The 27,918-nt window shown below is 35.2% G+C and overlaps 1 protein-coding gene across 2 annotated transcripts in view; it reads left to right on the forward strand.

Moving 5' to 3' along the window:
* DNAH8 (dynein axonemal heavy chain 8) overlaps positions 1-27,918 on the forward strand; it is a 122,037-nt gene extending 94,119 nt beyond the window's left edge. For both annotated transcript variants that reach the window (XM_032102734.1, XM_032102735.1), the window contains 19 exons: positions 760-915; positions 1,934-2,116; positions 2,579-2,684; positions 3,497-3,749; positions 3,852-4,042; positions 4,407-4,528; positions 6,527-6,645; positions 7,946-8,148; positions 9,017-9,090; positions 11,358-11,510; positions 14,008-14,163; positions 16,184-16,300; positions 17,463-17,564; positions 17,950-18,110; positions 22,570-22,726; positions 23,251-23,403; positions 23,494-23,683; positions 26,732-26,853; positions 27,321-27,918. In XM_032102734.1, the coding sequence (XP_031958625.1) occupies positions 760-915; positions 1,934-2,116; positions 2,579-2,684; positions 3,497-3,749; positions 3,852-4,042; positions 4,407-4,528; positions 6,527-6,645; positions 7,946-8,148; positions 9,017-9,090; positions 11,358-11,510; positions 14,008-14,163; positions 16,184-16,300; positions 17,463-17,564; positions 17,950-18,110; positions 22,570-22,726; positions 23,251-23,403; positions 23,494-23,683; positions 26,732-26,853; positions 27,321-27,608 (3,006 nt within the window). In that variant the 3' untranslated portion in view covers positions 27,609-27,918. The remainder of the gene's footprint in view (positions 1-759; positions 916-1,933; positions 2,117-2,578; positions 2,685-3,496; positions 3,750-3,851; positions 4,043-4,406; positions 4,529-6,526; positions 6,646-7,945; positions 8,149-9,016; positions 9,091-11,357; positions 11,511-14,007; positions 14,164-16,183; positions 16,301-17,462; positions 17,565-17,949; positions 18,111-22,569; positions 22,727-23,250; positions 23,404-23,493; positions 23,684-26,731; positions 26,854-27,320) is intronic.

A 27,918-nucleotide genomic window follows, 5' to 3' on the forward strand; every position in this document is an offset into this window, starting at 1 on the left:
GCAATATTCACAGCTCTTTTATAGCTTAAGCCAATAGGGTAAAATGTCTGCTCATGAAATATAATACAAAGATGTTAATGTGTCACCATTTGCATCAAAAATTGTTTTTTCCCAAATGATGTGGCATGGCAAAAGGAATCTACATTTTAAAACTCAGCTGAATGTTGAGAAAACTCATATGTCCTGAATATCAATAAATTTTGGAGGGTTTAGCATTAGTTAATTATATAGCTTGCTAGTTTATACATGCTCTTTAATAATTTCATATCTTATGAATCCCATTTCATGAAATATCAATCTGAATTCATAATATTGTAGCAGCGATTCATTTTTAAGACTGAGTTCAGATTTCCAGAAATAATTTCTCAGCATGTCAAAGCTAAAATTAGAAAATCTAGTCCTTCTAGGACATAGAACAGAAAATTAAAGGCTAGGTGCCTCTGATTTCTAAAATATACGTAACATCTTTAAAACGCAATAAGCTGTGCCAGCTTTATTTAGTACATTATTCCTCTGATAAGGAAGTTCTGAGGATTCAATTACAGCCAACCTTTTAATTCACCTTTTTATGGTACTTTTCATGGTACACACAGAAGTATTTCTGCATAAATTGCTGCATGGTCAACATTTATAGCACCTTCTTTAAAATGCAACTAACAAAAACAACAAAAAGAGTTCAGATGGTTAGATCTGTGGTTTTCATGTAAGACTTTGAGGAAATGCTTTGTCCTTACACCAATTTATAATTTACTTTTTGAGGTAACAACTCTAAATGACAAGTATTTCCGACAACACCTAGAAGATAGTCTTTCACTGGGACGATCACTCCTGATTGAAGATATAGATGAAGAGTTGGATCCAGTCCTTGATAATGTATTAGAAAAAAATTTCATAAAATCTGGATCTGCTTTTAAGGTTAGTAATCAAACAAAATAAGTGTAGTAAGTAGTTAGCCTAGTGACAAACGTCATTTTACCATTGTTCCAAACGCCTGCTGAATCAGGTAAACTTTGTATTCAGTAGAGAAGTGCAAAGAATCAAACTGAACTAATAAAATATAGGAGACAGAGCCTCAGCTGTGTAGTAAGTTGACGAGTCTAAAATAGTGTTTAACTACCAGAGTTATTACTGAAGATTCCAAACTGGAACCAATTATGCTTATCCGATTAAATGCTTAAAATTCTCTCTCTTGATTTTCAAGCAGTGCAAATATGCTTAAGGGAGTGGTTTCGTCTTACTCCTTTGTAAGCCAGGTATTTGAAGGCACCTTGGAGACTCATATGTTGGAGCCTCATATGCCCCACACTGCCCCATGGCAGTGGGGTTGGAATACGATGATCTTTAAGGTCTCTACCAACACCAACGATTCCATGATTCATACTGCGATATACAGTGATCAGATTTCCTTGTGCCCATGCAGCTTTTGAGTTAGACAGCTGTTTTGGAATATCTTAATTCTGTAAAAATTTCTTTGGAAAACTTGGAATAAATTTTTAATTTCTTTGGAAAGATTCTTTGAAACCTGTGTAGTCTTAATAAAGATAAAATGTATATCCACTAATTTCTGTTCCATTGTTGGATCACATAATTCCTTTTTTCTTGGACATAAGAGAATGATGATTTCTACAAAGGTCAGCAGCTTCTACCACCTCTTCATTTGAAATGTGATTGGAAATAGAATGATTCTGAAGCTGTTAATCAAAATCCAAAGTGGAAGTAACCCCTATATTTAGCTGGAGGGAAATGCTACTTTTATAACATACTCTAACTTCTACACTTGGTCATTAACTTTTATTTTCATGACAAATTTGAATTGAGAAATAAATTTCCTCTCTCTGGCATTTCAAATACTGTAATTTTTTTTCGGTCAATACTACTGAGTTTAATAAAGCTCTTTTTCCTCTGTTTAATACTATTTTTACTTAATCCACAGGTGAAAGTTGGTGATAAGGAAGTAGATGTTATGAATTCATTTAGATTGTACATTACTACAAAGCTACCTAATCCTGCTTTCACACCTGAAATTAATGCAAAAACATCAATTATCGATTTTACTGTTACAATGAAAGGACTTGAGAATCAGTTACTGAGAAGAGTAATACTTACTGAAAAACAGGTAAGTTAACAGTACACATAAACCATAGTGATATGTAATTTTTTTTCCATTTAATTGGTTTTGGTATGTAGAAAAAAAAAAGTTCAAATGGAAAAAGACGTTAGCCATTTTCTAAAATTATATTCAGATTCAGTATAGACATTTCCAAATAACAAAAATATATTGGGAGGCTCTTAAAATATATATGACTGTCAGTACAGCACAAACAATTAAGCACCAGGATTTGACATTGACAAGATACATCATAAGATACTCAATAAACACTGCTTAAAAAAAAATTTGTTATTAAAAACACGCTTTAGATACCAAGAAAAGTAAAATGCACATTTCATGACTGGATCCAACTCTTCACCTGTATCTTCAATCACAATTCATGAACTTGAAGAATCAGCAACTGAATTTTAAATATCCCTTATGGTTGCAACCCATAAAGTGTCATGCCAATTTCTTGTTTTTCAACAGGAACTAGAGGCAGAACGAATTAAACTCATGGAAGATGTAACTTCTAATAAGAGGAAGATGAAAGAACTGGAAGACAATCTTCTTTACAAACTAAGTGCAACCAAAGGTTCTGTATCAAAGTGTTAATCAGATTAGGTAGATAATATGATACGCACTAGATCCTTTCCATACAGAAACTGATTTATCCATTTAAGATGCAGTAAGAGAATATACAATGGTAGGAGTATGAGGACTATGAGGGATTTGGTGCTGTAGCATGCCACTATATCCAGACACTTAAGTTTAACACCTAAACAAGTTTTGTGAAATAAATCCATTTTTTGAGCACTTTCTGTCAGATGAGACAAGGTATCTGACCACGGGCAAATCTTTAACCCACCAAAAATGTAAATTAGAATGACCTGGCTTAACATTGTGTTGGAACTCTTCTGCAGGATGTTATGAGCCTGAACATGATCAGTTACCATCTCTGGTGGAAAAAGAATCTGGTAACAGAAAATCAATGAGTAACTGCTGGAGATTCATGAATATTGTTGAGTGATCATTTCCCTTAGGACCCTAAGTCTTTTTTACTTTGAATGTGCCACTGAATAGACTTCAAAATAATTTAAGTATTTTGTTGACTATGTATGTTATGGGCATAAGATAGGTGACTTCTCTAGTACATGTTGCAAAGCTGTTGGTATAAACACATTTAACATCTTTTGAATGCATTTGCTTAAAAATGTTTGATGTAAAAATAATTTTTAGTATTACATATCCTGTTTGGTCTCTATTTTAAAAGCTTTCTGTTATCAGTAAATCATTTCAATTTTTTCATAAATAATTCCTGTATTTTGGCCTTTTGTTTTATATATACATATGAAGTGAAAACGTTGTTACAAAAATGTCCTAAACATCCAGTATTTTACTTTTTAGGTTCACTAGTGGATGATGAATCCTTAATTGGTGTCCTGCAAACAACTAAGCAAACAGCTGCTGAAATAGCTGTAAAGTTGTCTGTGGCAGCAGAAACTGAAGTGAAGATTAACACTGCTCAGGAGGAATATCGACCTGTTGCTACACGTGGAAGCATTCTTTATTTCCTTCTGACAGCAATGAGCATGGTCAATAATATGTATCAAACTTCACTGGCTCAGTTCTTGAAGCTATTTGATCAATCCATAGCCAGGTAGGAAGACATTAATTTTTCCTACTATTCAGATGTTTGCCTTTCCAATGTATTTGCTGTTATTAACACGTGTTTTCTTTGTGCTTTGTTTTCATGATTTAGGTCTAAGAAGTCTCCTGTGGCTCAGAAAAGAATCTCAAATATTATTGAACATCTTACATTTGAAATTCATGCATATTCTGTTAGGGGCCTTCATGAAAACCACAAATTCCTCTTTACCCTCCTCCTGGCTTTAAAAATTGATATTGAGAGAGGACACGTGGAAAACAGAGAGTTCCAAACTCTCATTAGAGGTGAGCTTTAAAAATTGTGTTATGTGTAAAGCTAATTGAACCTATTTAACTTTTACACCATTTCAAAGTGTTGTTTCTTTATCTACATGGTTTCTACCAACAGTTCTGTGGAAACTGGGCTTGTTCAGCTTGGCAAAGGGAAGCCTTAGAGGAGACCCAATAGTAGCCTTCCAACACCTGTGAGAAGGCCATTATAAGACTTAAGTTATCCTTTGGTATGAAATAAATCTTAAGTACACAAGTGTACAGTTAGTATCCCAGAGAAAATGACTTAGGTCAAAATAGATAATTTAAAAAGAAATACCAATTATTTCTTGACCCCTGGAATATCATGTATATTTCATCAGAATGTTTTTATCCACAGGAGGTGCAGCTTTGGATCTACAAGCTTGCCCACCCAAACCATGTCGCTGGATTCTTGACATGATATGGCTGAATCTAGTGGAGTTGAACAAACTTCCACAGTTTGAAGAAATTTTGGAACAGGTGATATTTGCTAATTATCTTTTAAATGTTAACAACCAGTTTTGTCGTCATAATTGTGTTTCCACAAAAATACAGAATAACACCATAGAGACAAACAAATAGGTAGCATGAATGGGGGTATGTTTATTTATCTGCTTTATGGTATTTGATACTATAGTAATTCAGGTAGAAAAAGGAGAGAAGTAACAGGAGCAAAGGAAAAAGGAAGTCAATAAAAGAGCAAGAGGATAAAAAGGTAGAGGTATCAAAAAGGCTCATAAAATTAATCCAAGTGTCAGGTTTTAAGTTACAATGTTGTCTTCTGTCTTGAGTCTGGGGTTTTTCACAAGTGAATGGTTTGCTGCTTGTTTTTACACACTCATTTCCATTCCAAGGTTAACATGCTATTCAGATACGATGAGCTAGCTATAAATGCATTGTTTTATTGAGACATGCGTGAACTTATAGGCACATAAGCTTGTGATGTTCAGTTTGGTAAATTTTTCTTTCTTTTTTTAGTGTAGTTAAACCACTCCCTAAGCATTCCTTGTACCTAAGCACTCCTAGTTAATCAGGCTGATAGCCAGGACACTAAGCTCTCCTTGCTGTTACAGCATTGGCCAGCCAAGTCCATTTTGTGATGGCATATATTGCCCTGAAGGGCAGCTGATATTTTAGCTAAATCGTCACCTGGAAATGGTCCTGGCTGTTTCCCAACTCTGTATCAAGGCAAGATCTGGATACATACGAGCCCAATTCTTCCAGTTTTGGTTTCTGGAGGTATCAAAATAGGATATATTAAGTTAGGAGAAATTTGGAGGAGCTTTAGTTAGGTTATTCGCTTTGGGTTATTAGGGCACCAGAACCTTATTTCTAGAAAAGTCCTTTCACCAGGCTTTTCTAGAATGTGTGCAAATAAAATTTTAGACTCCAAAATAGTTAGGTGACCATGTTACCACAAAAGCCCTCTTTTTAAAATTAATTTTTTAGAACTGTCTTACTTTTGTCATGTAGTTGCAAGTTAAAAAGTGACAAAATGATTTTAGTAATAGATAGAAATGGAATATGGGAGGGTGCCAACTAGGATATCAGTTAAAAATGCAAATATGGTAAAACCATCTTTTTAATACTTATATTCATCCATTAGAAATGCTGTTCTACTTGACTCATTGTATTAAATACAACTGTATCATTATTCATTTAGATAAAAATAGAAAATTATTTAAAGTGACAAAAAAGGACTGAGAATTATATGCCCAGTTCTCAAGATGTTTCCTGTGCTTTTCTTTTTTTCTTGCTAGTTTAAATTTTTTTTTCTCCTCTAAAAAAATAAGTCTCAGATGCCTAGTTTAACATAGACATCTTCTGCTTTAAACCTTTATCAGTGCATTCCTTGTTCTGTTCCCAGTGATCTGAGAATATTGCAGTAGCTGACCCTTCTCAGTCATGGCATTAAAGGCTCAATTGCATTTTCACTATGTTCTGTCCACTGGTGTTCCTTGTCCTATTAGGTCATGGGTTCTAAGAGGTACCTAAAATTGTGATCATATTTGTGGTCAGATTTATTCTTTCTCAAGCCAAAGGCTTACTAGAATCTTATACTTTCAGTTTGTGATTCATTGTCTGGCTAGACTGTATTTGGAGAGATTTTTCTGGTCCTCTTCATACTCTGTGATCAAAAGGAATTAATTAATCACTCACAGTATGTTCCTCTTGTAGTATAGAATCCTTCTGCTAATTACTGATTTTTCTTAAGTAGCTGCATGTGTTTGGGAGGGGAATGCATAGATAGCTAACTGGCTTGAGAGCCTGCATCTTAACACTAATTGCAACAATTGAATTAATATTTTTTGTAATACTTTAATAGCGATTCATATGGCATATGTCTTAAATGCTATAGGCAATGTTACTTGTAATATACCCTAATATAATAACAGCCTCTCATCAAAAGCTCCATTTGCAAGGGGATTTTACTGCAGCTGGAATATATTTATCTGTGTGTAAATGTAATAAATTTAGATAGCTGGAAGTGATAAGCAATGGAAAAACTGGTTTGATAAAGATGCCCCTGAGGAAGAAATTATACCTAATGGATACAGTGATTCACTCGACACCTTTCGCAAGCTTTTACTCATCAGGTGAGCACCTTCAGAAATTTTGGGAAATTATACAGTTTCAACACGACGTGTCTCAACCTATCAATATGCTATTAGCATAATAGTGTAATTTTAGTTATCTCTGGGTGACATTAAATATCAATTCACTCACATGAAATGTGTTTTTATTCACTTACTTCAGAGCTATCCTCTGCCATCTAAAGGTATTTATAGAAAATATTTTTTAAAGCTTTGCTTTTACATCATGACAAATGGAAACTGGGAACCATATTGCATCCTTCTTTGAGAAGCCCATGAAAAATTAGAATAAACCAGATAGTTTTCAATTTTTTAAAATTTCTTTTAAAATTAACTATTTTGACTAGCTTTAAACAAGTATTAAAAAAAATTTCTAAAATAAGAGAGATTCTGAAAATGCAAAACAGGTATTCAAAACCCCATGTGAAAAGTGTGCTATAAATTATATCTTTTGCATCATATAAGATCTCTGAGATCTTGGGATTAAATGGATTTCCCCAAAGAAGCATTCATCTGCCTTATGCATGAGATCATATCTTCCTCCTTTCATTGTATACTTTCCAACTGCTGTAACAAATAAATCAGAGATACTATGAAAAAACCCAGCAATATTATTTTACTAGACCGTGATTTGTCTTTGGAGCAGATTCAACCTGTGCAGTAAAAAAAGCTAGAATCTGATGGAAATACCACATTGTTAAATGCTCTACACCCTAAGAGGGAGGGGAGCATCTAAGTCCTAAGCATTTAAATAATCTTCAAAAATTGAAGATTTTCAAAGTAATAAATTTTATCCAGAAGTAGTTGTTTGTTTGTTTTTCTGTGGTAAAAATACTCATCACCAACACAAATGCAATCCAGTGCAAAGGAGTTGAGTTTGTACCCTAAAAGAGTAACAGACCCAATGAATCATCTGCAGAGTTTTACTAAAGGGCAAAAACCATCTTACATTTCCCTCTTTGTATTCTCAAATACAAAAGTTGTGTTTAAAATGAAGAATGTCCCAACCTAATAAAGATGCCTAGAACAGAAGATTCCAATGCAAACAGTTAAGGCAAAATTGCAGGCAACTGGAAAGTATCAAACAGTCATAAGTAGAGGGATGACCATCAGCTCTGCCTGTTATATCTGTAAAGACAAACCTACAAGCATATATATAAATGTCTGTGTATGTATACATATATATATGTATTATGATTAAATAAAAATCCCTCTATTTGATAAAAACAGAAATTCTAATTTAAGTCTGATCTTGGAGGAAGAGGCAGTGAATTTATATCTTTGTGTGTATTTTAATTTCTAGGTCTTGGTGTCCAGACCGAACGCTTTCCCAAGCCAGGAAATATATTGCAAGTTCCTTGCATGAGAAATATACAGAGCCAGTTATTTTGAATTTAAGAAAAACTTGGGAAGAAAGTGACATGCGAACACCTCTCATCTGTTTCTTGTCTATGGGATCAGACCCAACTGACCAGATTGATTCCTTGTCCAGGAAGCTTAATTTGGGTATGAAAGTAATTATTCATTGTCATATGTTAAGATACAGAGAGGCAGGGTAAGTAATTTCAGAGATATTTTTTTCTGAGAAGTATTTCTTTTTTTCCTGAAACATCATCTTAGAGATAAAATAATATTTTAAATAGAAGACAGTATGCCAAGAACCATTCTGTATGAAGTTGGACAGTAATTCAGGTCTTTTTTTTAATAAATTGTTATCATCCTTCCCAGTGATGATAACTTTTTAAATCCTTGTAAAACAATTCTTGTTTTTAAATTCTGTTATGGTGACAATAATGTTTTCTTGTTTTAACTGCAGGTAATGTAAAAATCAGTAATGTGTTTAGAAGATTACTTTGTTACAGAAAACAGCTTCAAGATCTATGTTTGTATATTCTGGACTTCAGTTCCACGTTATATGGAAGTTTTGAAAAAGTGTGAATACAGATTGCGTTGAGAGTAGATACATATATTCTTGACATTAGTCACATTAGTATGTTCATAAGTGCAGTTTTACATCTTTGCATTGTGTTTAAGTACACTTTGAGAAAAATCTCTGTTCATATTTCAAATGCTCTGGCATTGTTAAAATTTGGCACAAATTCACATTCACAGTCGTGACAGTCAGTTTTTAACATCTGTAAGTATTGTGTATTTGTATTTCAATGTTGTTACACAAAATGTCAGTGTTTAGAAAATTTATACATAGTAGCATAATATGATGGTGAAGAGATTCTGCTTTCATAAGTATATACTTTTGCATTAGGTTTATTTCATTGCGCTGTATTTATATCACTGCTTTTTGGACTGAATTGAAATTCTTACTTTTTCTCAATAATGTAAGTTCATTAATCTTAAATTTTCAAATATGTTATAGAATGTAGGACCATCTCTATGGGCCAAGGACAAGAGGTTCATGCACGCAAACTCATAGAGGTGTCGATGGAGCAGGTGGGAGAAAAACATTGCGATATAAGTTGATTGTCTGTTTGGGTGTCCTTTTACACCTCTTTAGCATGCAGTCTATAATATTTTGCATTTTCATCCTGCTATCAGGCATATCTCAGGCTGAACATGTCTTTTTGAATGCCTGAGTTTAAAAACATTCCCCTGTGGGATATACATGTGGAGTCCAAGTCAATACTTCTGGCAGCAGTGCTACTGAGCAGTTTTCCAAAAGCAGCACATTCCTGACTTACCACTGTACTGTTAATCAAGGGTAAAAGGACATTGGGTCCTGGATCTGTCATGCAGATCCCACCTCTTTATTGGAATTTCTTCTTTATCTCCTGTCCTTTAAGAGATGCCTAGATGATTCATATCTTCTACTAGATAAAATGGTGAGTGCACACATAGCTTAAAGTTGTAGATACAGAAGGATGTGCTTGCTCCCAATACTGTTTCACATTTTCCTTACAATTCTGCTAGTGACAGGACCTCTTACTCACCAGCACTTGGTGTCTCTTCATCACTGCTTTAATTGTCAGTCCTTTGGGTTGTGTCCCAAGCATGTCTAAGAATTTCTAAACAATATACTAGAATTTTTCTTTAAATGTTGTAGTGTATTTTGTTATGGCAGATGATATTCCCCAACAGTAAAAACATGAAAAACCTAAGTAGTAGCTATAGATAGTAATCAAAACCCCAAATACAATGTAAAAGTTACAGTGCAAAGGTGGTACCTTCTGCTCAGCTGGACACTTCAAGGAGTTGTGGACAGCCTTGCAATTGAAGACATACAGCCTTAGTTGCCTGTGAACGCAAAATATGGGGAATCAGTCATATACCTGTGTTTTGGAGGGCTCGAATATCTCTGCTAATAGAGAGCAGAATGTGAGTATTGGAGTACAGATGTACACCACTTTGGAAAAAGAAAAGAAAGAAATCTCTTTATAGCAAATGACAAATTTTATTAGGTGCAAATGCACACACACATCTGGTATTTCTTTGTTTGTATGTCTAGAATGGTCACTATCAACTCCCAGTTCATTGCAATGGTGAAAACTGGAGCATCCCTTCCTTTCTTTTGCCCTTAATTGGAAGCACTTCAGCAGAGCTACTAGTAACAATTTCTCAACTGCATGCCTTAGTGCTGCACACATTTTGTGAAGGGAGGAACATGTAAACGTCAGATTTGAAACTACAAAACAGAATTAGTGAATATGAAGACAAATACTTATTTGGGGTTTTTTTACCTCTGGCCAGGAGTATATAATATGATTAAAACTGCTGTGCTGTGTTACAGGAAGATAATTTTCAAAAACTAAGTCTAATTCATTTGGAAATGTACAAAATTGATTAAAAATCTCTCTCAAAAAAGTTGTTCCCCAGAAAAGGAGGAAAAAAACCCATTCATTTAATCGTGTTTTTAATATGCATCCAGTCACCATAAATATTTCAGTTATATCTTTTCACTAACAGTTACTGATTTCTTTTTAAATGAGCTAAAACAGAATTGCTGAAATGAAATTACAAGCTGTAATGAAATCCACTGTCCATCACTGTTTAGAACTGATTAAATAATGTCCTATTTTAATATCAGGCTTCTAATTCATCAGGCTTCTACAGTGATGCTACAAAAGCTGATTGAATTTAAATTCACAAGCAGAAGTTTAGAGAGACAATAATCAAACGAGAGCTTTCATGCAATTTGAGAGATGAATAAGATCAAAATAAGTGGAGGTTGAATTTCATGCAAATGCCTTTATTGCAGATAAACTAATTGGAGTTAAAAAACTTTTAGAGTCTTATTACCACCTCTTTACACTTACTTTAGATTATGTAATTAACAAATCAGTTTTTAAAAATACGTATTCCTTAAATTTCAGCTGTTACTTTTCCGCTCACATTCTTTTGGATCTGATGATAGGATTGCTTATTACTGGTGTTTTGCTGGGAGAGTAATACAGGAACTACTTTTTGCCACTAGATAGCACTGATACTTTACTTACAATATTGAGTCTGGTTATGTTATTTTCATGTTATTTTCATTGAGAACAAGAGAATGTGGAAATAACTTTTTCACTAACTCATGTTTATTTGCATTATCTGCGCCAATATCCTATAATATCAAATGGGAATATATATTCAGGATCAGAACAAAAGTTAAAAAAAATTACATGGAAAACCAAATTTGATTCTTATACAGAAAGTTGGCTTTAGCATTAAGAACAACTTGTTCTAAATTTTATATGATAGTAGTTGATATCCTTATGTAGGGAGGCTGGGTGTTACTTCAGAACTGTCACCTCGGACTGGATTTCATGGATGAACTACTGGAGACAATTCTTACTGCTGAGATCCAGAATGACACATTTCGAGTTTGGATAACTACTGAACAACATCCTAAATTCCCAATTACACTGTTACAGGTTTGTTCCAATATTTGATTCAGGTACTTAATGAAAATTATTCAAATTAATCATGTAAATGGAGGGAAAAACCCCAAAACCCAAGAAAAAAAATGGACTTGCCTTACAATGTAAATATCACTTCAAACAGGAAGGTTACTTACCAGTAACTGGAAGTTCTTGATGATGCATTATGTTTGTGTGAGTTCACACTAATTCTGTACACAGAAACACTTCAATAAGAACTGTTTGGTTTTACTTGTATCCCTTTTTGCCCAACTAGATGCCTTGTGAACCGATTAATGCCCACAAAAGCTCTTCCAGAGAAAGATTCCGAATTCCCCTGTAATAAATAAATGAAGTATAAATGGGACAGAAAACACATGGATAGCACATCTCAGAGAACATCATCTACCCGATTTCTTTGCATAAACTATAAATGGTTGTTCTATAGGTCTCAAGGATACACTTTTTTTTAAGACCAGGAAAATTGCCTACACTCTTAGGAAGCGCACTTAAGTCACTGATGATGGTTCGCAGCACTCCCGCAGTGAGTCATCATGCTACTTAGTATCTACTGTAATAGCTGTGTGCTGACAATTCTGTGTTCCCTTTCCTCTAAAAATCAGTGAAGGTCTCCTTATTGGTTCTCATTCTCTCTGAATAAAAAGATACCTCACCTGACATCTAGCATGTGAAGGGGGGAAGGACTCCTGTCTTGAAAGAATCTAGAGACAACCTTCAGAACTGAGAATCATCCATCACCATGGTCTTTGTATGGAAAGCTAGCTGTATGGACTCTTATATTCTCTCAACAGAAAATGAAGTCATCCTGCATCTACAAGGTGTTTATGAATAGTGAGGTATATAGACACACAGTTTGCTAAAAGTGAGACAAGAGAACTCAGAGGATTGCTAGACGAATCTTCACTGCATTTATCACAAATATTTCCCATGTGATTTCCCACTCTATAGTGTCACATTACCTGTTAAAATGTTAACATATTCAGGGATTCCAGAACATGAATAATTGACAAACGAAAGCCCCTTCTCAGTAGAAAAGATAACAATTTGCTTTGCTTTTTTAAATATAGAATGTTCATCAAAAACTGAACAGGATAACCTTTGAAAAGTGGAAACGCTGATTTTCCAGTGTTCCAATTCAGTCCAACAGTAACAGGAACACAAGACAGTGTGTCCATGGGCTGTCTGGCATTTACTCTCCTTTCTCTGCGTGCTACCATGTCACCCAAGCCAGACAGACAATTACTTACAGTTGGAGAGAAAAAAACCCTTTATTTTTATTTGGGTTCCTCCAGCATTTGCAATTATCTCAAGGAACAGAGATTCTGGTAAGGCCAGTCTGTGTCTGGATTTATAAATTGTCCCATGAGCATTATTCAGCACTGGAATGCAATAGCCCATAGGGATAAGTACTTACAACATTCTCTGATGTGCAAACCTGTGCTAACTAGCACTTCTCCAAATAATTTGCAGGTATGGTTTGAAAATTCAAATTGTGTAGCCACTCTTCCCATTAGGCAGTTTGCATGAAATTAGGGGGCTGAATTCTAAGGGGCTGTGGCAATTTACTACCACAAATGTGGACTCAAGGCCTGCTGACCCAGAGTGCTCAGGAATATTCTCTGGTGAATCCAATTTGCTGCTGTAGACAGGCACAGAGTCCAGAGTAGCCACTGTGATCACAAAGATATGACCTAAGGAGAAGTGAGATTTCTTTCTATCTACTCTGAAATTCTGGAAACAGCAATACAACACTTATCTTGTCATTTATACTGGATGCTTCTCTTCCATCATTCAGTCATTGAACCAGGGATATAAAAGCATATGCCTTCTGAAAAGCATGGTGACTACTTCTACGTCATTGATGAAAATTTTTAGATCCATGGCCAAGTGTCAGTGATGGTTTTAACCAACAGAAATTAAAGGTCTATGTTCAAAACCCTTTGTGGCCTAATCTGGTATGACTGCAGAAGAGAAGGCTTTGGAAAGACCTTATTGCAGCCTCGCAGTACTTGAAGGGGCCCATAGGAAAGATGAGGACAGACATTTTAATATGGCCTGCTGCAACAGGGCAAGGGGTTCTGGTTTTAAACTGAAGAAGGTTTATTTGGATTAGATACAAGAAATAAGTTTTTTACAATGAGGGTGGTGAGGCACTGGAACAGGTGGCACCCAGAAAGGTGGTGAATGCTCCATCCCTGGAAAGATTCAAGGTCAAGTTGGACAGGACTCTGAGCACCCTGATCTATTTGAAGATGTCAGTGATCGTTGCAGGGGGATTCAACTAGATGGCCTTTAAAAGGTCCTTTCCAACTCAAACTACTCTATGATTTTGTGTACTCCTTTTATGCAGTTTAAGTGCATATCAACTTTATTTCTACAAGTCTTCAGTTATTTACATTTTATTTATAACTAATAGTTGTGACATTTTCATATGTTGCTATTTTTTGTTTCAGTAAACAAATCCAATTCCTCTATGTTTTTCTTGTGACAGATTGCTATAAAGTTCACAAATGAACCTCCACAAGGTATACGTGCTGGACTGAAAAGAACGTTTTCTGGAATTAGTCAGGATCTCTTAAATGTTAGCAACCTGCCTATGTGGAAACCTTTGCTTTACACTGTAGCATTCCTGCATTCTACTGTTCAGGTATTTCTTAAAAGGCAAATAGTGTTGTAATATATGTAGTCACTTTAATACAGGTTCCTGCACAAACACATTCTGATATTTATCATAGCGTCATGCTGCAGGACTAAAGCTTTAATTTCTATAATCTATATTTCAAGGTTCATTATTATATCTTTTTTTTAAAATAGCTTTTAAACAATTTTCATATGATGGGCATTTTTTCTTATCTAACTTCAGCTGGTTGAAAGTTAGTCATTGGGTATAAGGGAAAAATTTCTCTCTGTGGTCAATAGAAATAGATAAGCCTGCTGAAACAGAAAAACAGCTTATCTGTCACAGCTGTTTTTATCTAAGAGTGAATATTTTTCTAGAGATATATGTCACTCTTTCTGCCCATTGATTTTAAAGGCAATCCAGATGACTAACCTGGAGTAGCTATTTTCTAGATGGCCAAAATTAAATAAAATTCTTATCTGTTTCAATGTGTTTTCTACATTAATTCCAGCATGAGAAGGATGATATCTATACTTTGTACTTAAAGATAAATAAGTTTTGAGATCACAATAGATGCTAATAATTTGAGCTCTCTGACTGCACCTTCTTTTCACCAAGGAGTTCAAAATAATTATAAAACAGTGCTTCAGCCTTAGGTTCTACTGAGCAGCTTGTATTTTTGGTGTAGGCAGTTGGTGAGAGAAGGACAATTTGTTGATGTTCCCTGTTAAGATACAGCATTCTGCATTATTTTCCTTCTTCTACCCTTTTTAAACAGTGAAAAAGTTGTTCTGTGTATTGCCTCAGGATTATACTGTTCTTGTGGAACTAGATGATCTATGCTTATTCAACCCGTCAGTATTTTTAAAAACTATTACAGCTATTCATCTACTAAGAAATTTTATTTATGAATTGCCAACCAACAAGCAATATATACATTGTCCTGCCTTTAAACTGACCAATTCTTAATATCCTTTGGTGACAAGATCATTATGATAAATATAGCTTAAGAAGCAATTAAAAAAACCTGGCAGGAAACCATTACACCTTTCTGTATGGTATTATTGTTTAATTCTGTCTCATCTGCTTATAGACAATAATTGATTTTGAAAAATAAAAGGTGGGGATTTTTTTCAATTCTAGTTCTTTTTAAATATTGTAGCTAGGGTGCCTAAATGTTACTTCAGGTGTCAAAGACTGTCAGTCATTGCTGACCTGGTAATATAAAATCTGATAAATTTGTTATATTTATGTCATTTAGTTGAATTTAGATTGTAATTTATGCATTTGATAAATGTCGGCACTATTCAGCAACTTAGTTCTTAACTTCTTGAATTAATTTGTGCTACATTCTGAAAAAAAAAAATCATTGAGCAATTTAACTGAGGTGGCATTAACAAGTTTGTGAGAAATCTAATAGTGCTGGATGTTTGAAGTGTTTGGGCTACAGAATATATATTCATTTACTTTCATAGTTAACTATTTTTCTGTTACTACAACTGCTATCACTTTATTTCCAAATAGGTATGTAATAATAAATTTGAATAATATAATGGTAGCAACCTTAAAATAAAGTTGTGAATTTTGAAAAATGTACATTAAAAAAAATATATTGAAACAATAAGATGAAAGTGGCAACATAGAACCCGTTGGAAAATGGATTATAAATATAGGCATTTGAAAATTTGTAACTATCATTAGTCGACAGTATATGTAAAAAGAAATGAAAAACTGTGCAATTCTAAATTAATTAATTAATTAGTACAAAAATCTCATTATCCACACAGAAGTGAGGCATTGAAAACCTGTGACTTGTGAATTGATTAGTAAAGTTACTAATAAATGATTTTGTTGCTTTTTCTATAAATATTTATCCCTCACAGTATAACTTAGCTGTATTATTGATGTGTATGAGGCACACAGCCATTTCCTAGGCTACCTTTCTTCTCTAGTTCCGTTCTTTACTCCACTGGTATTGTTGTTATTGAAATTTATTACAGAAAAAAGTTATTTCATAAATATACTTGGTTTTAATTTTATTCTTAAGGAGCGACGCAAGTTTGGACCTTTGGGTTGGAATATTCCCTATGAATTTAACTCAGCAGACTTTACAGCCAGTGTTCAGTTTATACAAAATCACCTAAAAAGGATTGACATCAAGAAGGTGAATACTGAAATCTGTATACAGTACATTTAAATGCTTTGGATGGCAGCAGCATTTTTTTTTCCTCATGTTACTATTTATCATAATCTACTCATTGCTATTCATTTAGTGCCACTTCCAATGATCAAAGGTTGAGGTTCTCTGCAAGAAAATCAAGCTGAAATATTTTATGTGCTGTTACGCATGTAAAAATACACAGTTGTTAAGAACCTTAAAATTTGTTTTTCTTTTTCACTACTATATCTAAAATTCATAAGTCTGTATGTTACCTGTTTTGGAAAGGGAGATAAAATATTTAACGAGTTTCACAGAGCCAATCAGACTCCTCTACAGCTACCATTTGGTCTTCTACTACCTAGCAGGAAGTAGCCATTCCTTATGAAGCAGCACTCAGCCAAGAGAGAAAGATGAGAAACAGGGAGAAGGGGTGGGGTGGGGAGAGTGGAATGGGGAGTAAGAAGAGAGGCAATAGCAGCTGTGAGTGATTTCAGGTCAAACAAGTAATAATGAAATATATTATATATGTACATATTATATTGTATATATAATGAGATATTGCTTCTAGAGAGCAAGTCCTATGAGGACTGGCTGAGGGAGCTGGGGGTGTTTAGCCTGGAGAAGAGAAGGCTCAGGGATGACCTTATCGCTCTCTACAACTCTCTGAAAGGAGGCTGTAGCCAGGTGGGGATCGGCCTCTTCTCCCAGGCAACCAGTGATGGGACAAGAGGACACAGCCTCAGGCTGCACCAGTGGAGGTTTAGGTTGGACATCAGGAGGAAAGGGTTGTCAAGCATTGGAATGGACAGCCCAGGAAGGCTGTGGAGTCACTGTGCCTGTAGGTGTTCAAGAAACAGCTGGACATGGCTCTAAGTGCCATGGTCTAAATTGGTGTTTGGTCAAAGATTGGACTTCATGATCTTAAAGGTCTTTTCCAACCTAAATGATCCTGTGATTCTATATTATAATAGCAGGATCAAGCCCAGCTCTTCTATAAAATTACAGAGTTGAGCTCAGTAAATACATTAGAAATAAAGTATTATTGTTATATGATTTTTTCAGTTTACATTTCAGAATATTATGAGCTTCAGATTATATTGAAATTACCATCTTCTTCTTACATATAATATAACTATAGTCTTTCATTTACTTTACTTGTATCCAGGGGATATCGTGGAACACAGTACGCTACATGATTGGAGAAGTACAGTATGGAGGCCGAGTCACAGATGACTATGATAAGCGTCTTCTTAATTGCTTTGCAAGGGTAGGAGACTTTGTAAATACAGTTATTTGTCATTTTTATTGGCAGCTGCAATACAGAAATCAGAAGGCCTTCTTTCTGCTGAATATGCACTTCACCAGTTTACAAAACTTTTCAAAGTAAAATATATTTTTCAAAACATCATTCTTTGGCAGTGAGCTTCTTCCCCTTGGTTCCTCTTTGGTGAGGAGCAGAAGCTTAAAAAGACTTAGCTGGAAGTCAAACTTAGTAGACGTAATTCTTAATGATTTACTGTTGTATTAAATTAAAATTAGATGTAGTATCTGAAACAAGAACCCTAATTCTCCAAGAGTAAAAATGAGATTAAAAAGCCCTCTAAGTAGCAAAATAATTGCTGGCCTTTTTTTTCCCCATGGATTTTTCACAGGTATGGTTTAATGAAAATATGTTTGACAGCGCTTTCTGCTTTTACACTGGGTATAAAATTCCAGTTTGCAAAACCCTGGAACAGTACTTCGACTACATCCAGTTACTCCCTGCCATAGACAGCCCAGAGGTGTTCGGTCTCCATCCCAATGCTGATATTACGTAAGTAGGTCCCAACATATTGAAAACCGAGAATGTTTCTTTTAGCATTTGGAAACAAATCCCTATCAAATGTTTAAGTAAAGTATATTTTTCATGGGAAACCTAGGATTCATGTGAATTTCACTGCTGAAGTGGAACACTTTCTGTGTATGTACATTGTTATAAATGCAGTTATCTTCAGCTACATTTAACGTCCTTTTAAGGCAGTTGGAACTCATTACTTACTCCTCATGATTTTACTTCTTTTAATTGAAAGCATTATGAAACTTTTATATGAGCATGTGATAGGTGGTTCTATACAGTTCAACTAGAGAAAGTTTCTAGTATTTGCCTTCTGTTTCAAGCAGTTTATTTTTCTGTGCCTAGCTGTTAAATGATTCTCTGGATTGTCATTTGGTTTACAAGCATGCCTTTGGATGCAACTACAAACTTATGTTGCCATCAGTCCTGCCATTCCCATTATTTAAAAGAGGCTTTTCAACTGCACCAAGTACAAGTTCCATCTAAAATTTTATCTTTGACTCAATTCACTCTTTCATTCCAAATAATCTGTGTAACAGCTCGCCCTTTATTTCCTTCTAATATTATATGCCCTGTGAAAGGATATGAACGTAATCATATTTTTTTCACTGAAGTTCTTAATAATTCTGCCATGAATTATTGCATTTTCATATGCAGTATGTCCACATTCCACATTCATTGTTTCTTCACATTGCTCTTTTAAATAAAACAAACGTTATTCAAATGCAGAGTTGCTGTGAAAACCTAACGTCTTCCAACATTTTTGGATGAAACAATAATTTCCCACAATTTTTCAGTCTCAAAATTGAGAGGCTGATGCCGTGTCAAGAGGCCTGTATTCTAAGCATGCTGTGAGATGAGTACACAGTTTTATTGTCAACTCTGCCTAGCACATACCACTGTTAATATATGCTTGTGAAGAAGAGAATCTAAGAGTAGATTCTGTTTCAAGTCACTCTCAGATGCTTGCAAGACCTCCCCTCCAGAAATGATTAAAGAAGAAAGAAGAGCCAAGATTTAACAGAGAACTAAACAAAGTCTTGAAGAGACACATGCTTTAGATCCAAAGTTAGGCTTGTAGGAGAGCTAATTTATAGGAGGAAACTTGAGACTAACAGTGTTCAGGGAGCTTTAGTGAGTAAGAACAGCTCTTTGATTTCTCTTTAGTGCTCAGTTTTTCTTCCACTTGGTACCTCAGCATATTCTTGCTACTTTAGGCCTTTTTTTTTTTTCTTTCTGGTAGATTTTGCCTATATTTTGCCTCTATTTCTTTAGAGTTTGGGGGAAATGTTCAACAGCTTCATGCTTTTTGCCATGCTTTATCACAGTCTGTTTTAGGCAACTATGCACAGCTACTGTGTCTGAATTTCATCTTTGATGCACAGACCAGATGGATTAGCAGCCCATACAGTATAAAAGTTCTATTCAAATTCTCCCTATAATATCTTATCAAGTCATCTCAGGGTATGCAGAAGGCTAACTGCTAGAATTGAAACCCTGAGAGAGCCAAGACCTCTCCATGTTACTGAGGACAAGAAAAATCTTATCTTTCACTAATTTGCTGTGACAGTTTTACAGTTCGGCCAAAAGCTCAATCTGTTGGTTCCAATTGTAAGGCTTCAATGAATTTCAATGCTTTCATTTAGGATTAACACCTGAAGTCATTGAGAATGATTTCAACCTGCTGTATGAATCACAGTCTCTGAAAAAGCCACACAGTTAACAGGTACCTGAGCAGGAAACAAATATTCTGACAATCTTCTGCCAAACCCCCCTTCCCAAATGGTTCCCTACTGAAGCCTTAAATGTAGCTGAATTTTTGTTAAGCTATTGCAGGCTGGTGAATGTAGGGTTTTGAACACTGTGCTGCAATAGATATTGCTGTTTTCTACACAAAGCTGAGGCAATGTTTCTGTCACGTGCATTTTTTCTTAACTTCCAGTACAGAAAATCCCTGATGCCACAGATTCCAGCTATCAAATAATGGTAGTCTGTTGTCTTCAAACATTTTAGAAAATACTTTTAATAACGCCTTTTCGGAGTAAATCAAAATCTATACAAAATTAATTCTCTTTTTTCTTCTTATGACACAATTCACTTCACAAAACTGCTTCAGGGAAAAACAATATATAAATAGGTATTGAGTGCTTTATCTTACATACTTTCAGGCAACACTGACACTATAAATGAGTTTCATTTAATGTTTCTGTAGCTTCCTTTATGGTTACTCCAGACTTCCTTAACAGTAGTAAAGAAAAATAGATCCTTGTAAAGTGCAATTTCTCTGACCACAAAGCAGACATCTAAAATACACGAGCTGAATTGGGCAGTCTAGACAAAAACCTGTTATGGAGACATCTACACATAGATATCTACATGTGATGAGGGTCAACCCATCATGTGCAACTGAGTCTCTTCTCAGGAGCACGGTACTTCCTTTACAGACCTCTGCCATCTTTTTATTGTTATTGTTTGCATCTATACTTCATTTTATTTGCAACCTAAAGGAAAGTCAGGTTTTCCAAAGCCCAGAAAAATTTTGTTGCAGAGTGGTTTTTATGTTGAATATGCCCCAGTGGTATGTGAATGAAATTTCTTCTTAGTATTTTAATCTCACTTCCACACTGGAAAATTATTTTAATGTAAAGATCAAGATACATCTTTTTGTCTTTTCTATTTTTATTTACAAAAAAGTCTTGTTCAAACACTAATCGTTATTTATACAGGATTCACATAATTTCTCCTCTTCAGAAGATTCCTAGCTTGTGTCATTGAGGAAAGGAATATCACTAACATTTGATTCTGTTCCTTTGATGTTATTTTTCAAAAGTCCTTCTGTCCTTTTCCCCAAACTCTGCATATTGCCTTCTTTTTAATTTTTTTTTTTTTTTAGATTTAGGAATACCATTTTCTAAATTCTGTGGTTTATTATAATTAAATTGGTGTAATAATCAGGGAACCTATACCTTCTACATAAAATAGTCTGCAGCAGTATTGTAAGGATGGTGCTTACAGTGTGAAGAGGAAGGTTCACATCTCTCTTATCACTACTTGTTAAATCAGCAAGACACAAAGTAAAGATTACAACCACCACTGTGTCATCCAAATTACCAATGAAGCCATGAGTCCAAGAGAAATTTTACCTTTTATGCTTATATGTAGTCTTGAATAAATCTTTCATTCTTTTAATGGGGCCATAAATTGAAAAAACGCTTGAGAGTTTTGAGTCTAAAGTCAAGGGTTATGAAAAACCTTGAAAGCCCCCATCATGCCTACTTTCAGAAGGAGAAATTATATCCTCTGAGAAGCAAACTCCCAGTAGTATTTCTTCTATTTTTCTGATTTATAGTCTTTATAATGGCATTCACAAAAAAATTTTGTTGAAATGCTATAGTATCTAGATTCTCTAGTATTATGATACCATATCCAAAGCATCTTTAGGTGCTTTGGGAGTTCGCACATTCTATCCTTGGTTTCATGTCTTATATAATTATGCATGACAAAGTAATAGAAGGAGATGGGTATCATAAGAAAGTTGAAAAGTAAAACTGACATGCAAAACTGTGCTTTGAATCAGTAAGAATGCATGTCCTACATCACTCATTATGTATGTTCCTTGTGTAGCTGATTCCATAAGGTAAAAGTAGGCATTGCCAACACTTCAGTACTCCAGGCTTTCTTTCTTATTTCCCCTCATAGCTCTATGCCACTGGATAGCACTGTAACAAAAATACTCCTGTAATTCTTGTGTTGAAGGACTGACGTGGTCTACTATCTTTCATTATCCAATGCCAAACAAATTTAATTCACATTTTTGTATTGACTCAGAACATAAGTTTACATTAGCATTGCCCATGCTTCACAATGGAATAGAAGTTTTTAACCAGCAGTGCTGTAAATCTAGCAGCCCTTTTCATTAATCCTGAAATACCTCAAAGCAGAATAAATTTGCTAATTAATAAAGGGGCAGCTTGCAGAGTTGTATCTCCACCTTTTCCTGCTTCTGCATTACACTTTTAAGAAGTAATTAAATGAGGCAAATATTCTTCCTTGTTACAAAACTTTTGTTGCTTCTTCCCAACAAATAGTTCTTTGAAAGGTCTTATCAGGAATATGCTATTTCCTTCCTTTTCCTCGGGATCCCTAGGTGGTTTTTCTGCCATCTCACTATCTCAGCTTGCAGACCTCCTTCTTATCCCTGAATTAGAAACACAGCAAGTGTATAACAGGGAAGAGGGAAGTCCATATTCTTTAAAACCATGGTAAACCAAATGTTCATGATCAGTGTATTACGGTTGGTGTGGTATGCAAAGGAAAACTTGTTTTGTGTGGGTTTTGATTTGACTTGATGACACACTGGTTTTTGTGTGTTCTACAAAGTGATCATTAGCTATTAAAAAATCCTATATAACTGATAACATATTTCTCATCCTCTCAGATACCAAAGAAATACATCAGCTGATGTTTTAGATACTATCACCAACATCCAGCCTAAAGAAAGTGGAGGAGGATCTGGAGAAACTCGTGAATCAGTCGTTTACCGTTCAGCTGAAGACATGCTAGAGAAACTTCCTCCAGATTATGTCCCTCATGAGGCAAGCTAATCTTAGTTTTGTCTTACTGTTCTCTCAGTAGACTTTTCACATTACACATTCCAAAAAAGAAACATTGAATTGTACGAAAGATCATATAGCTAGTAGTAGATTCAAGTAAGCAACCAACAACATTACTGCTACCAGCATGAATTGGTGTGAAGATTTTTTATTTAAAATCAAGACATCTAATTTGGTCATGGAGATATGTCATGGAGACTATGCTTGGACTTCCAAAGCTACTTGTGAAAACAGAAAAAAACCAGTCAACATTTTGTGATAGCAGTCTCCTGGCCCTTCTGGGTGAAGTCCTGTTCTAGCAGAATCATGAGTAATTGGGTAGTATCAGACCAAAAAAAAAAAAAAAACCAACAAAACTGCAACAGTTGTAAGGGGATGTTAGTTGAATAATATAAAAATCTAATACGTACTTTTCTGAACACACAGAAAGTTATGATATTGTATACTACAACAGCATTTCAACAATTTAGACTTAACTAAATTCCTTCTCTGCTTTTATATTTTAGGTAAAGGCTCGTTTAGTTAAAATGGGAGCACTTAACTCTATGAATATTTTTCTTCGTCAAGAAATTGACCGCATGCAGAAGGTGATCACAGTTGTCCGCACCAGTTTGAATGATCTGAAATTAGCCATAGAAGGAACTATTGTTATGAGTGAGGCAAGTAAAGTATATTTACTTCATATGGAATATTGTGCTTTAAACTATTACATTGATTGATTTACTTTGAATATTATTTAATTCCTTCAGAATTTAAGAGACGCACTTGATAACATGTATGATGCTCGAATCCCTCAAGTGTGGAGAAGAGTATCTTGGGATTCTTCCACACTTGGCTTCTGGTTTACTGAGCTTTTGGATAGAAATGCTCAATTATCCACTTGGATATTCCAAGGGAGACCAAAGGTATTTTGGATAACTGGATTCTTTAATCCCCAAGGTAAGGTTACTGAAAAGACTTGAGTAGTAATGTATTGAATAATAATGTAATGGTTATACAGCCAGAGCGTGTCACAGAAGCCAAGACGACAAATGGGTTCAATGTGCACTCACAGCCCAGAAAGCCAACTGCAGCCTGGGCTGCATCAGACAGAGCATGGCCAACAGGGTGAGGGAGGGGATTCTGCCCCTCTGCTCTGTTCTGGTGAGAGCCCACCTGGAATGCTGCGTCCAGCTCTGGGGCCCCCATAGAAAGGATGTGGAATCCGCTGGAGTGAGTGCAGAGAAGGACCACGAAGATGAAGATGATCAGTGGGCTGGAGCACCTCTCTTGTGAAGGCAGGAAGAGAGAGTTGGGGCTGTTCAGCCTGGGGGAAAAGGCTCTGGGGATGACCTTTATAGCACCTTCCAGTACTTAGAGGGGGCTACAAGAGAGCTGGACAGGGATTTTTCACAACAGCATTTGTGATAGGGAGGATGGATTTAAACTGAAAATGGGTAGGTTTAGAATTGATATAATGAAGAAATTCTTTACCGTGAGGGGTTGAGACATTGGAACAGATTGCCCAAAGAAGTGTGGGTGCCCCATTCCTGGCAGTGTCTAAGGCCAGGTTGGATTGGACCTGGTCTAGTGGAATTCTCTAATTCTACATTTGGGGGTTTTTTTTGTGACCCTGCCCATGGCAGGGGAGTTGGAACTTGAGGATTTTTTGGTCCCTTTCAACCTAAACCATTCTATGTGATTCTACGGTTCTATGATCTTTTAGTCTGACCCATAAAAACAGTTTTTATATTACAAGAAGGAAAACATATAGGTAATAAATATAAATTTAAATATAAAAAATAATTTATCTTGTTGACATTTTGTAGCATGATATTATACAGCTTCTAAAGAAAGTATACGTAATGATAATGATACAGCTTTTAAAGAAAATACTATTTTTTCTGTGGTTTGAAACTGTTTAACTCATTCCAAACTGTAAGTTGCGAGTATGGAAGAGCTTTAATCTAGAGAAAGATGTTACAGGAGCAACAAAATTACTTTTAACAGTACAGTAAGAGCAACCACTCACTGGAACAATCTCATCAGAAACATGGTAGAGGCCCCATTTCTGGAGGTTTTCAAGATGTAATTGGACAGTGCTAGATAATCTCATCTAGTCTCCCTTTCCCATGAAAGGTTGGGCCAGGTGAACTTCCCATGTCACTTCCAACATGGACTGTTCTATGATTCTGTGAATGTGCAACTGTACCAGAATTTATAGCAGTTATCTTTCACAGAGAATTATCAACATTGAGTTTTCACGGCATATCCATTTCACAGGTTATTTAATGAATAGTTTCTTCAAATTCATCAAAGATGTGCTGTGAAGTACAAGTAAACATTATCTATCATTATCTGTTAATAGATTGATATTTTTATCATTTAGAGGAAAGAAAAAAAAATTTAACCACCTCCATGAGTAAAAAACCCTATTACCTTATTAGGTGTGTGTTCATAGGAGAATCTCCCTTAGCCTCCACAACTACCTGTACAAAATTCTCCTAAGAAACTTCTGTCTGATAGCTTTGAGGTGTTTTTTGTTTTAATTAGGCTTAACCTCTGAAATTCTTGAATGTTATATGAGTTACCTTTGCTTTGTGATGCTTTTGTTCTTACTGGCCTTCCTATGGCCAGGACTGTAAAATTTAGTACTAACACAGAAGTTTTTTTTAGAGTCACTCTCAGAAAGAGTTGAGGTGCCTGGAGCACATCCAATTTATTATTAAAAGATGGTATTGGGATGCCAGTCAAAACATCATTCCATTTGTATCCTAAGTGGCACAGCTGAAAAGCGTATTGTTCTCTGGTGATTCAAGAGCACACCACCTACAGTGGTGTAAAAGAAGATGACGGACCACATTGTCTCAACAAAAGAAAACATCTAGCCTAATAGGCAACAAACCTGAGACACAGATGGTCTTGAACTTACTGCTCCAAACTCTGTGTTCCAAAAAAAAAAATAAAAGGTAGTCCTGCAGCTAGAGAGAGGTTTCTAAGTGCAAAATATGTGCTGTGGGTAGGGGTGAGGTGAGTATATTCATATTACACTATATTTGTAACACTGCTCACCAGGACCTTCTCTCTTAAGTATGCAGTTCTCTATTCTTCGTCTCAATCTCTATGACAGTTCCAAGTAGTTCTTCATCTAGTAGCATAAAATAGCAGATACCGAGTTTTTGGTGACTTCACTGTTATCTTCTGACACAGAAACAACCAGCTATTTGCTACTAGCGTTTCTGGTTTTGTAGCTTTTTCCTTCATAACACATTCAAACCTCTTTGCTGCTCAGTCATCTGTGCTTAAACGATTCAGCTCTCTGCATCACAAACCTTTTTTATTTCAAACCTCTGTTAAGTCTGTTCAAAACAATACTCAAAAAATCACCTAACTTGCTTCTCAGTTATGCCATCCTCTACCTTCATTTCTATCTAGGACTGCCTTTTTTCCCCCTAACAAAACATGCATTTTTCATTCTTCGTAGGTACTGCATTAACTACATTCCCCACACTTATATAGTTAGTTTATTATCATGCTCAGACACGTGTTTTCTGTTTTCCATCAATGAAATTCATTCTACTTCTTTCATTTAAAATACTCCCACCTTTTAGCTAAGTTGCCTTTACACAAATATCAGCTCACACAATGTTTGCTTTGAAATTCTTTCTTGAAAGACACCTTTATCATGGATCCTGTAGTTGATTGCCTTACAATAATTTGTAAGTCAGTGTCCTGAACAAGTATTTCTTAACAGAGAAATTTAATAGAAAAGAAAAGTACATGCCATTTAAAAATATTTTTCTTGGTGTGATGCACACTATGCCACTTTTGTCATTTGTTCCTATTTTGGTCCCAAAGAAAAGTTTGCTATCATTAGTCAGGATGCTCATTTTCAACAGAACTCTGATTATCTGTCTATAAGTTCAGAGCAGAACCATGCTAATAACTGAGCAAGATTTTATTTTATCATGTGAGATAAATACTAAATGTCTGGCTTAATTTCTCAAGGGTTCCTGACGGCAATGAAACAAGAAGCAACTCGAGCACATAAAGACTGGGCTTTAGATAAAGTTGCAATACATAATGATGTGCTAAAGCTAACTAGAGAAGAAATCACATCATCTCCTTCTGTATGTATGACATGCAAAGATGTTTCAGTATTAATTTTGGTATTTAGTTTATATCATGCATCATTGAGTTACTTTGGATTGATAGAGGAAAAAGTTACTATTGTCTTCACCTTAATGTTTTTGCTCAGCATAGAAGCCAAATACTAAGTATGAAGATTTTAATTTGTTCAGTTAGAAAAATGTTTAATTGAAAGAACTCTTTCATTGTACCACCTGTTAATTTTTGGAATTTATAGTAAACTTTACATGAAACTTTGTAGTATATAGACTTTATTGAACGACTTTTGTTGCCCTCCATTTCAGTAGCATTATCTTCTGAAAAAGGATTATATTATAGTATAAAATGAAATAGTTTGAAGAGATTCAGTGTCAGATATTTTTTACTATAAAACATACATGACTTTTAATGGTGTAAGACAATTATTATGTTTTATATGTTGTGATGTATCTGCTTTCCCTGCACACAGGAAGGAGTATATATCTATGGGCTCTACCTGGAAGGTGCAGGCTGGGACAAACGAAGAAGCATACTCGTTGAGTCTACACCAAAGATCCTTTTTGTCCAGCTGCCTGTGCTCCATATGTTTGCTGTTGATTCAAGCAGACCTAGGGATCCCAAGCTGTATGTTTGTCCTCTTTATAAGAAGCCCATGAGGACAGATTTGAACTTTATTACAGAGGTCTATTTAAAGACAGCAAAGTCTCCAGACCACTGGATTCTGAGAGGAGTGGCTCTTCTCTGTGACATCAAGTAAGCTGTTTTTCCTCCTACGGCAGAAGAGAAATATGTGGCACATGTAACAAACTACATGTGTAATTCTTCTACTGCGCTTTATTTGGTGGCTACTTGTCATTATAGTAGAAATTGCTTTGCAGTCTTGGCTTACTGATTTTTTTTTCTCTGCTTTCAGTAAATTCAGTTTGCCTTGGCTGTTTGTTCATAGTTTTAAAGTAAATCTTTCCAAGTAAGCTCATTGCTTGTAGTCTTTGACATATGCATTATATTACTTTAAATGAGTATTTGCTTTAATAATACAATTAATGTCAAATAAAATGTTATTTTAA

Source organism: Corvus moneduloides, chromosome 3 (genome assembly GCF_009650955.1).
Source record: "Corvus moneduloides isolate bCorMon1 chromosome 3, bCorMon1.pri, whole genome shotgun sequence".
NCBI classification, from domain to species: domain Eukaryota; kingdom Metazoa; phylum Chordata; class Aves; order Passeriformes; family Corvidae; genus Corvus; species Corvus moneduloides.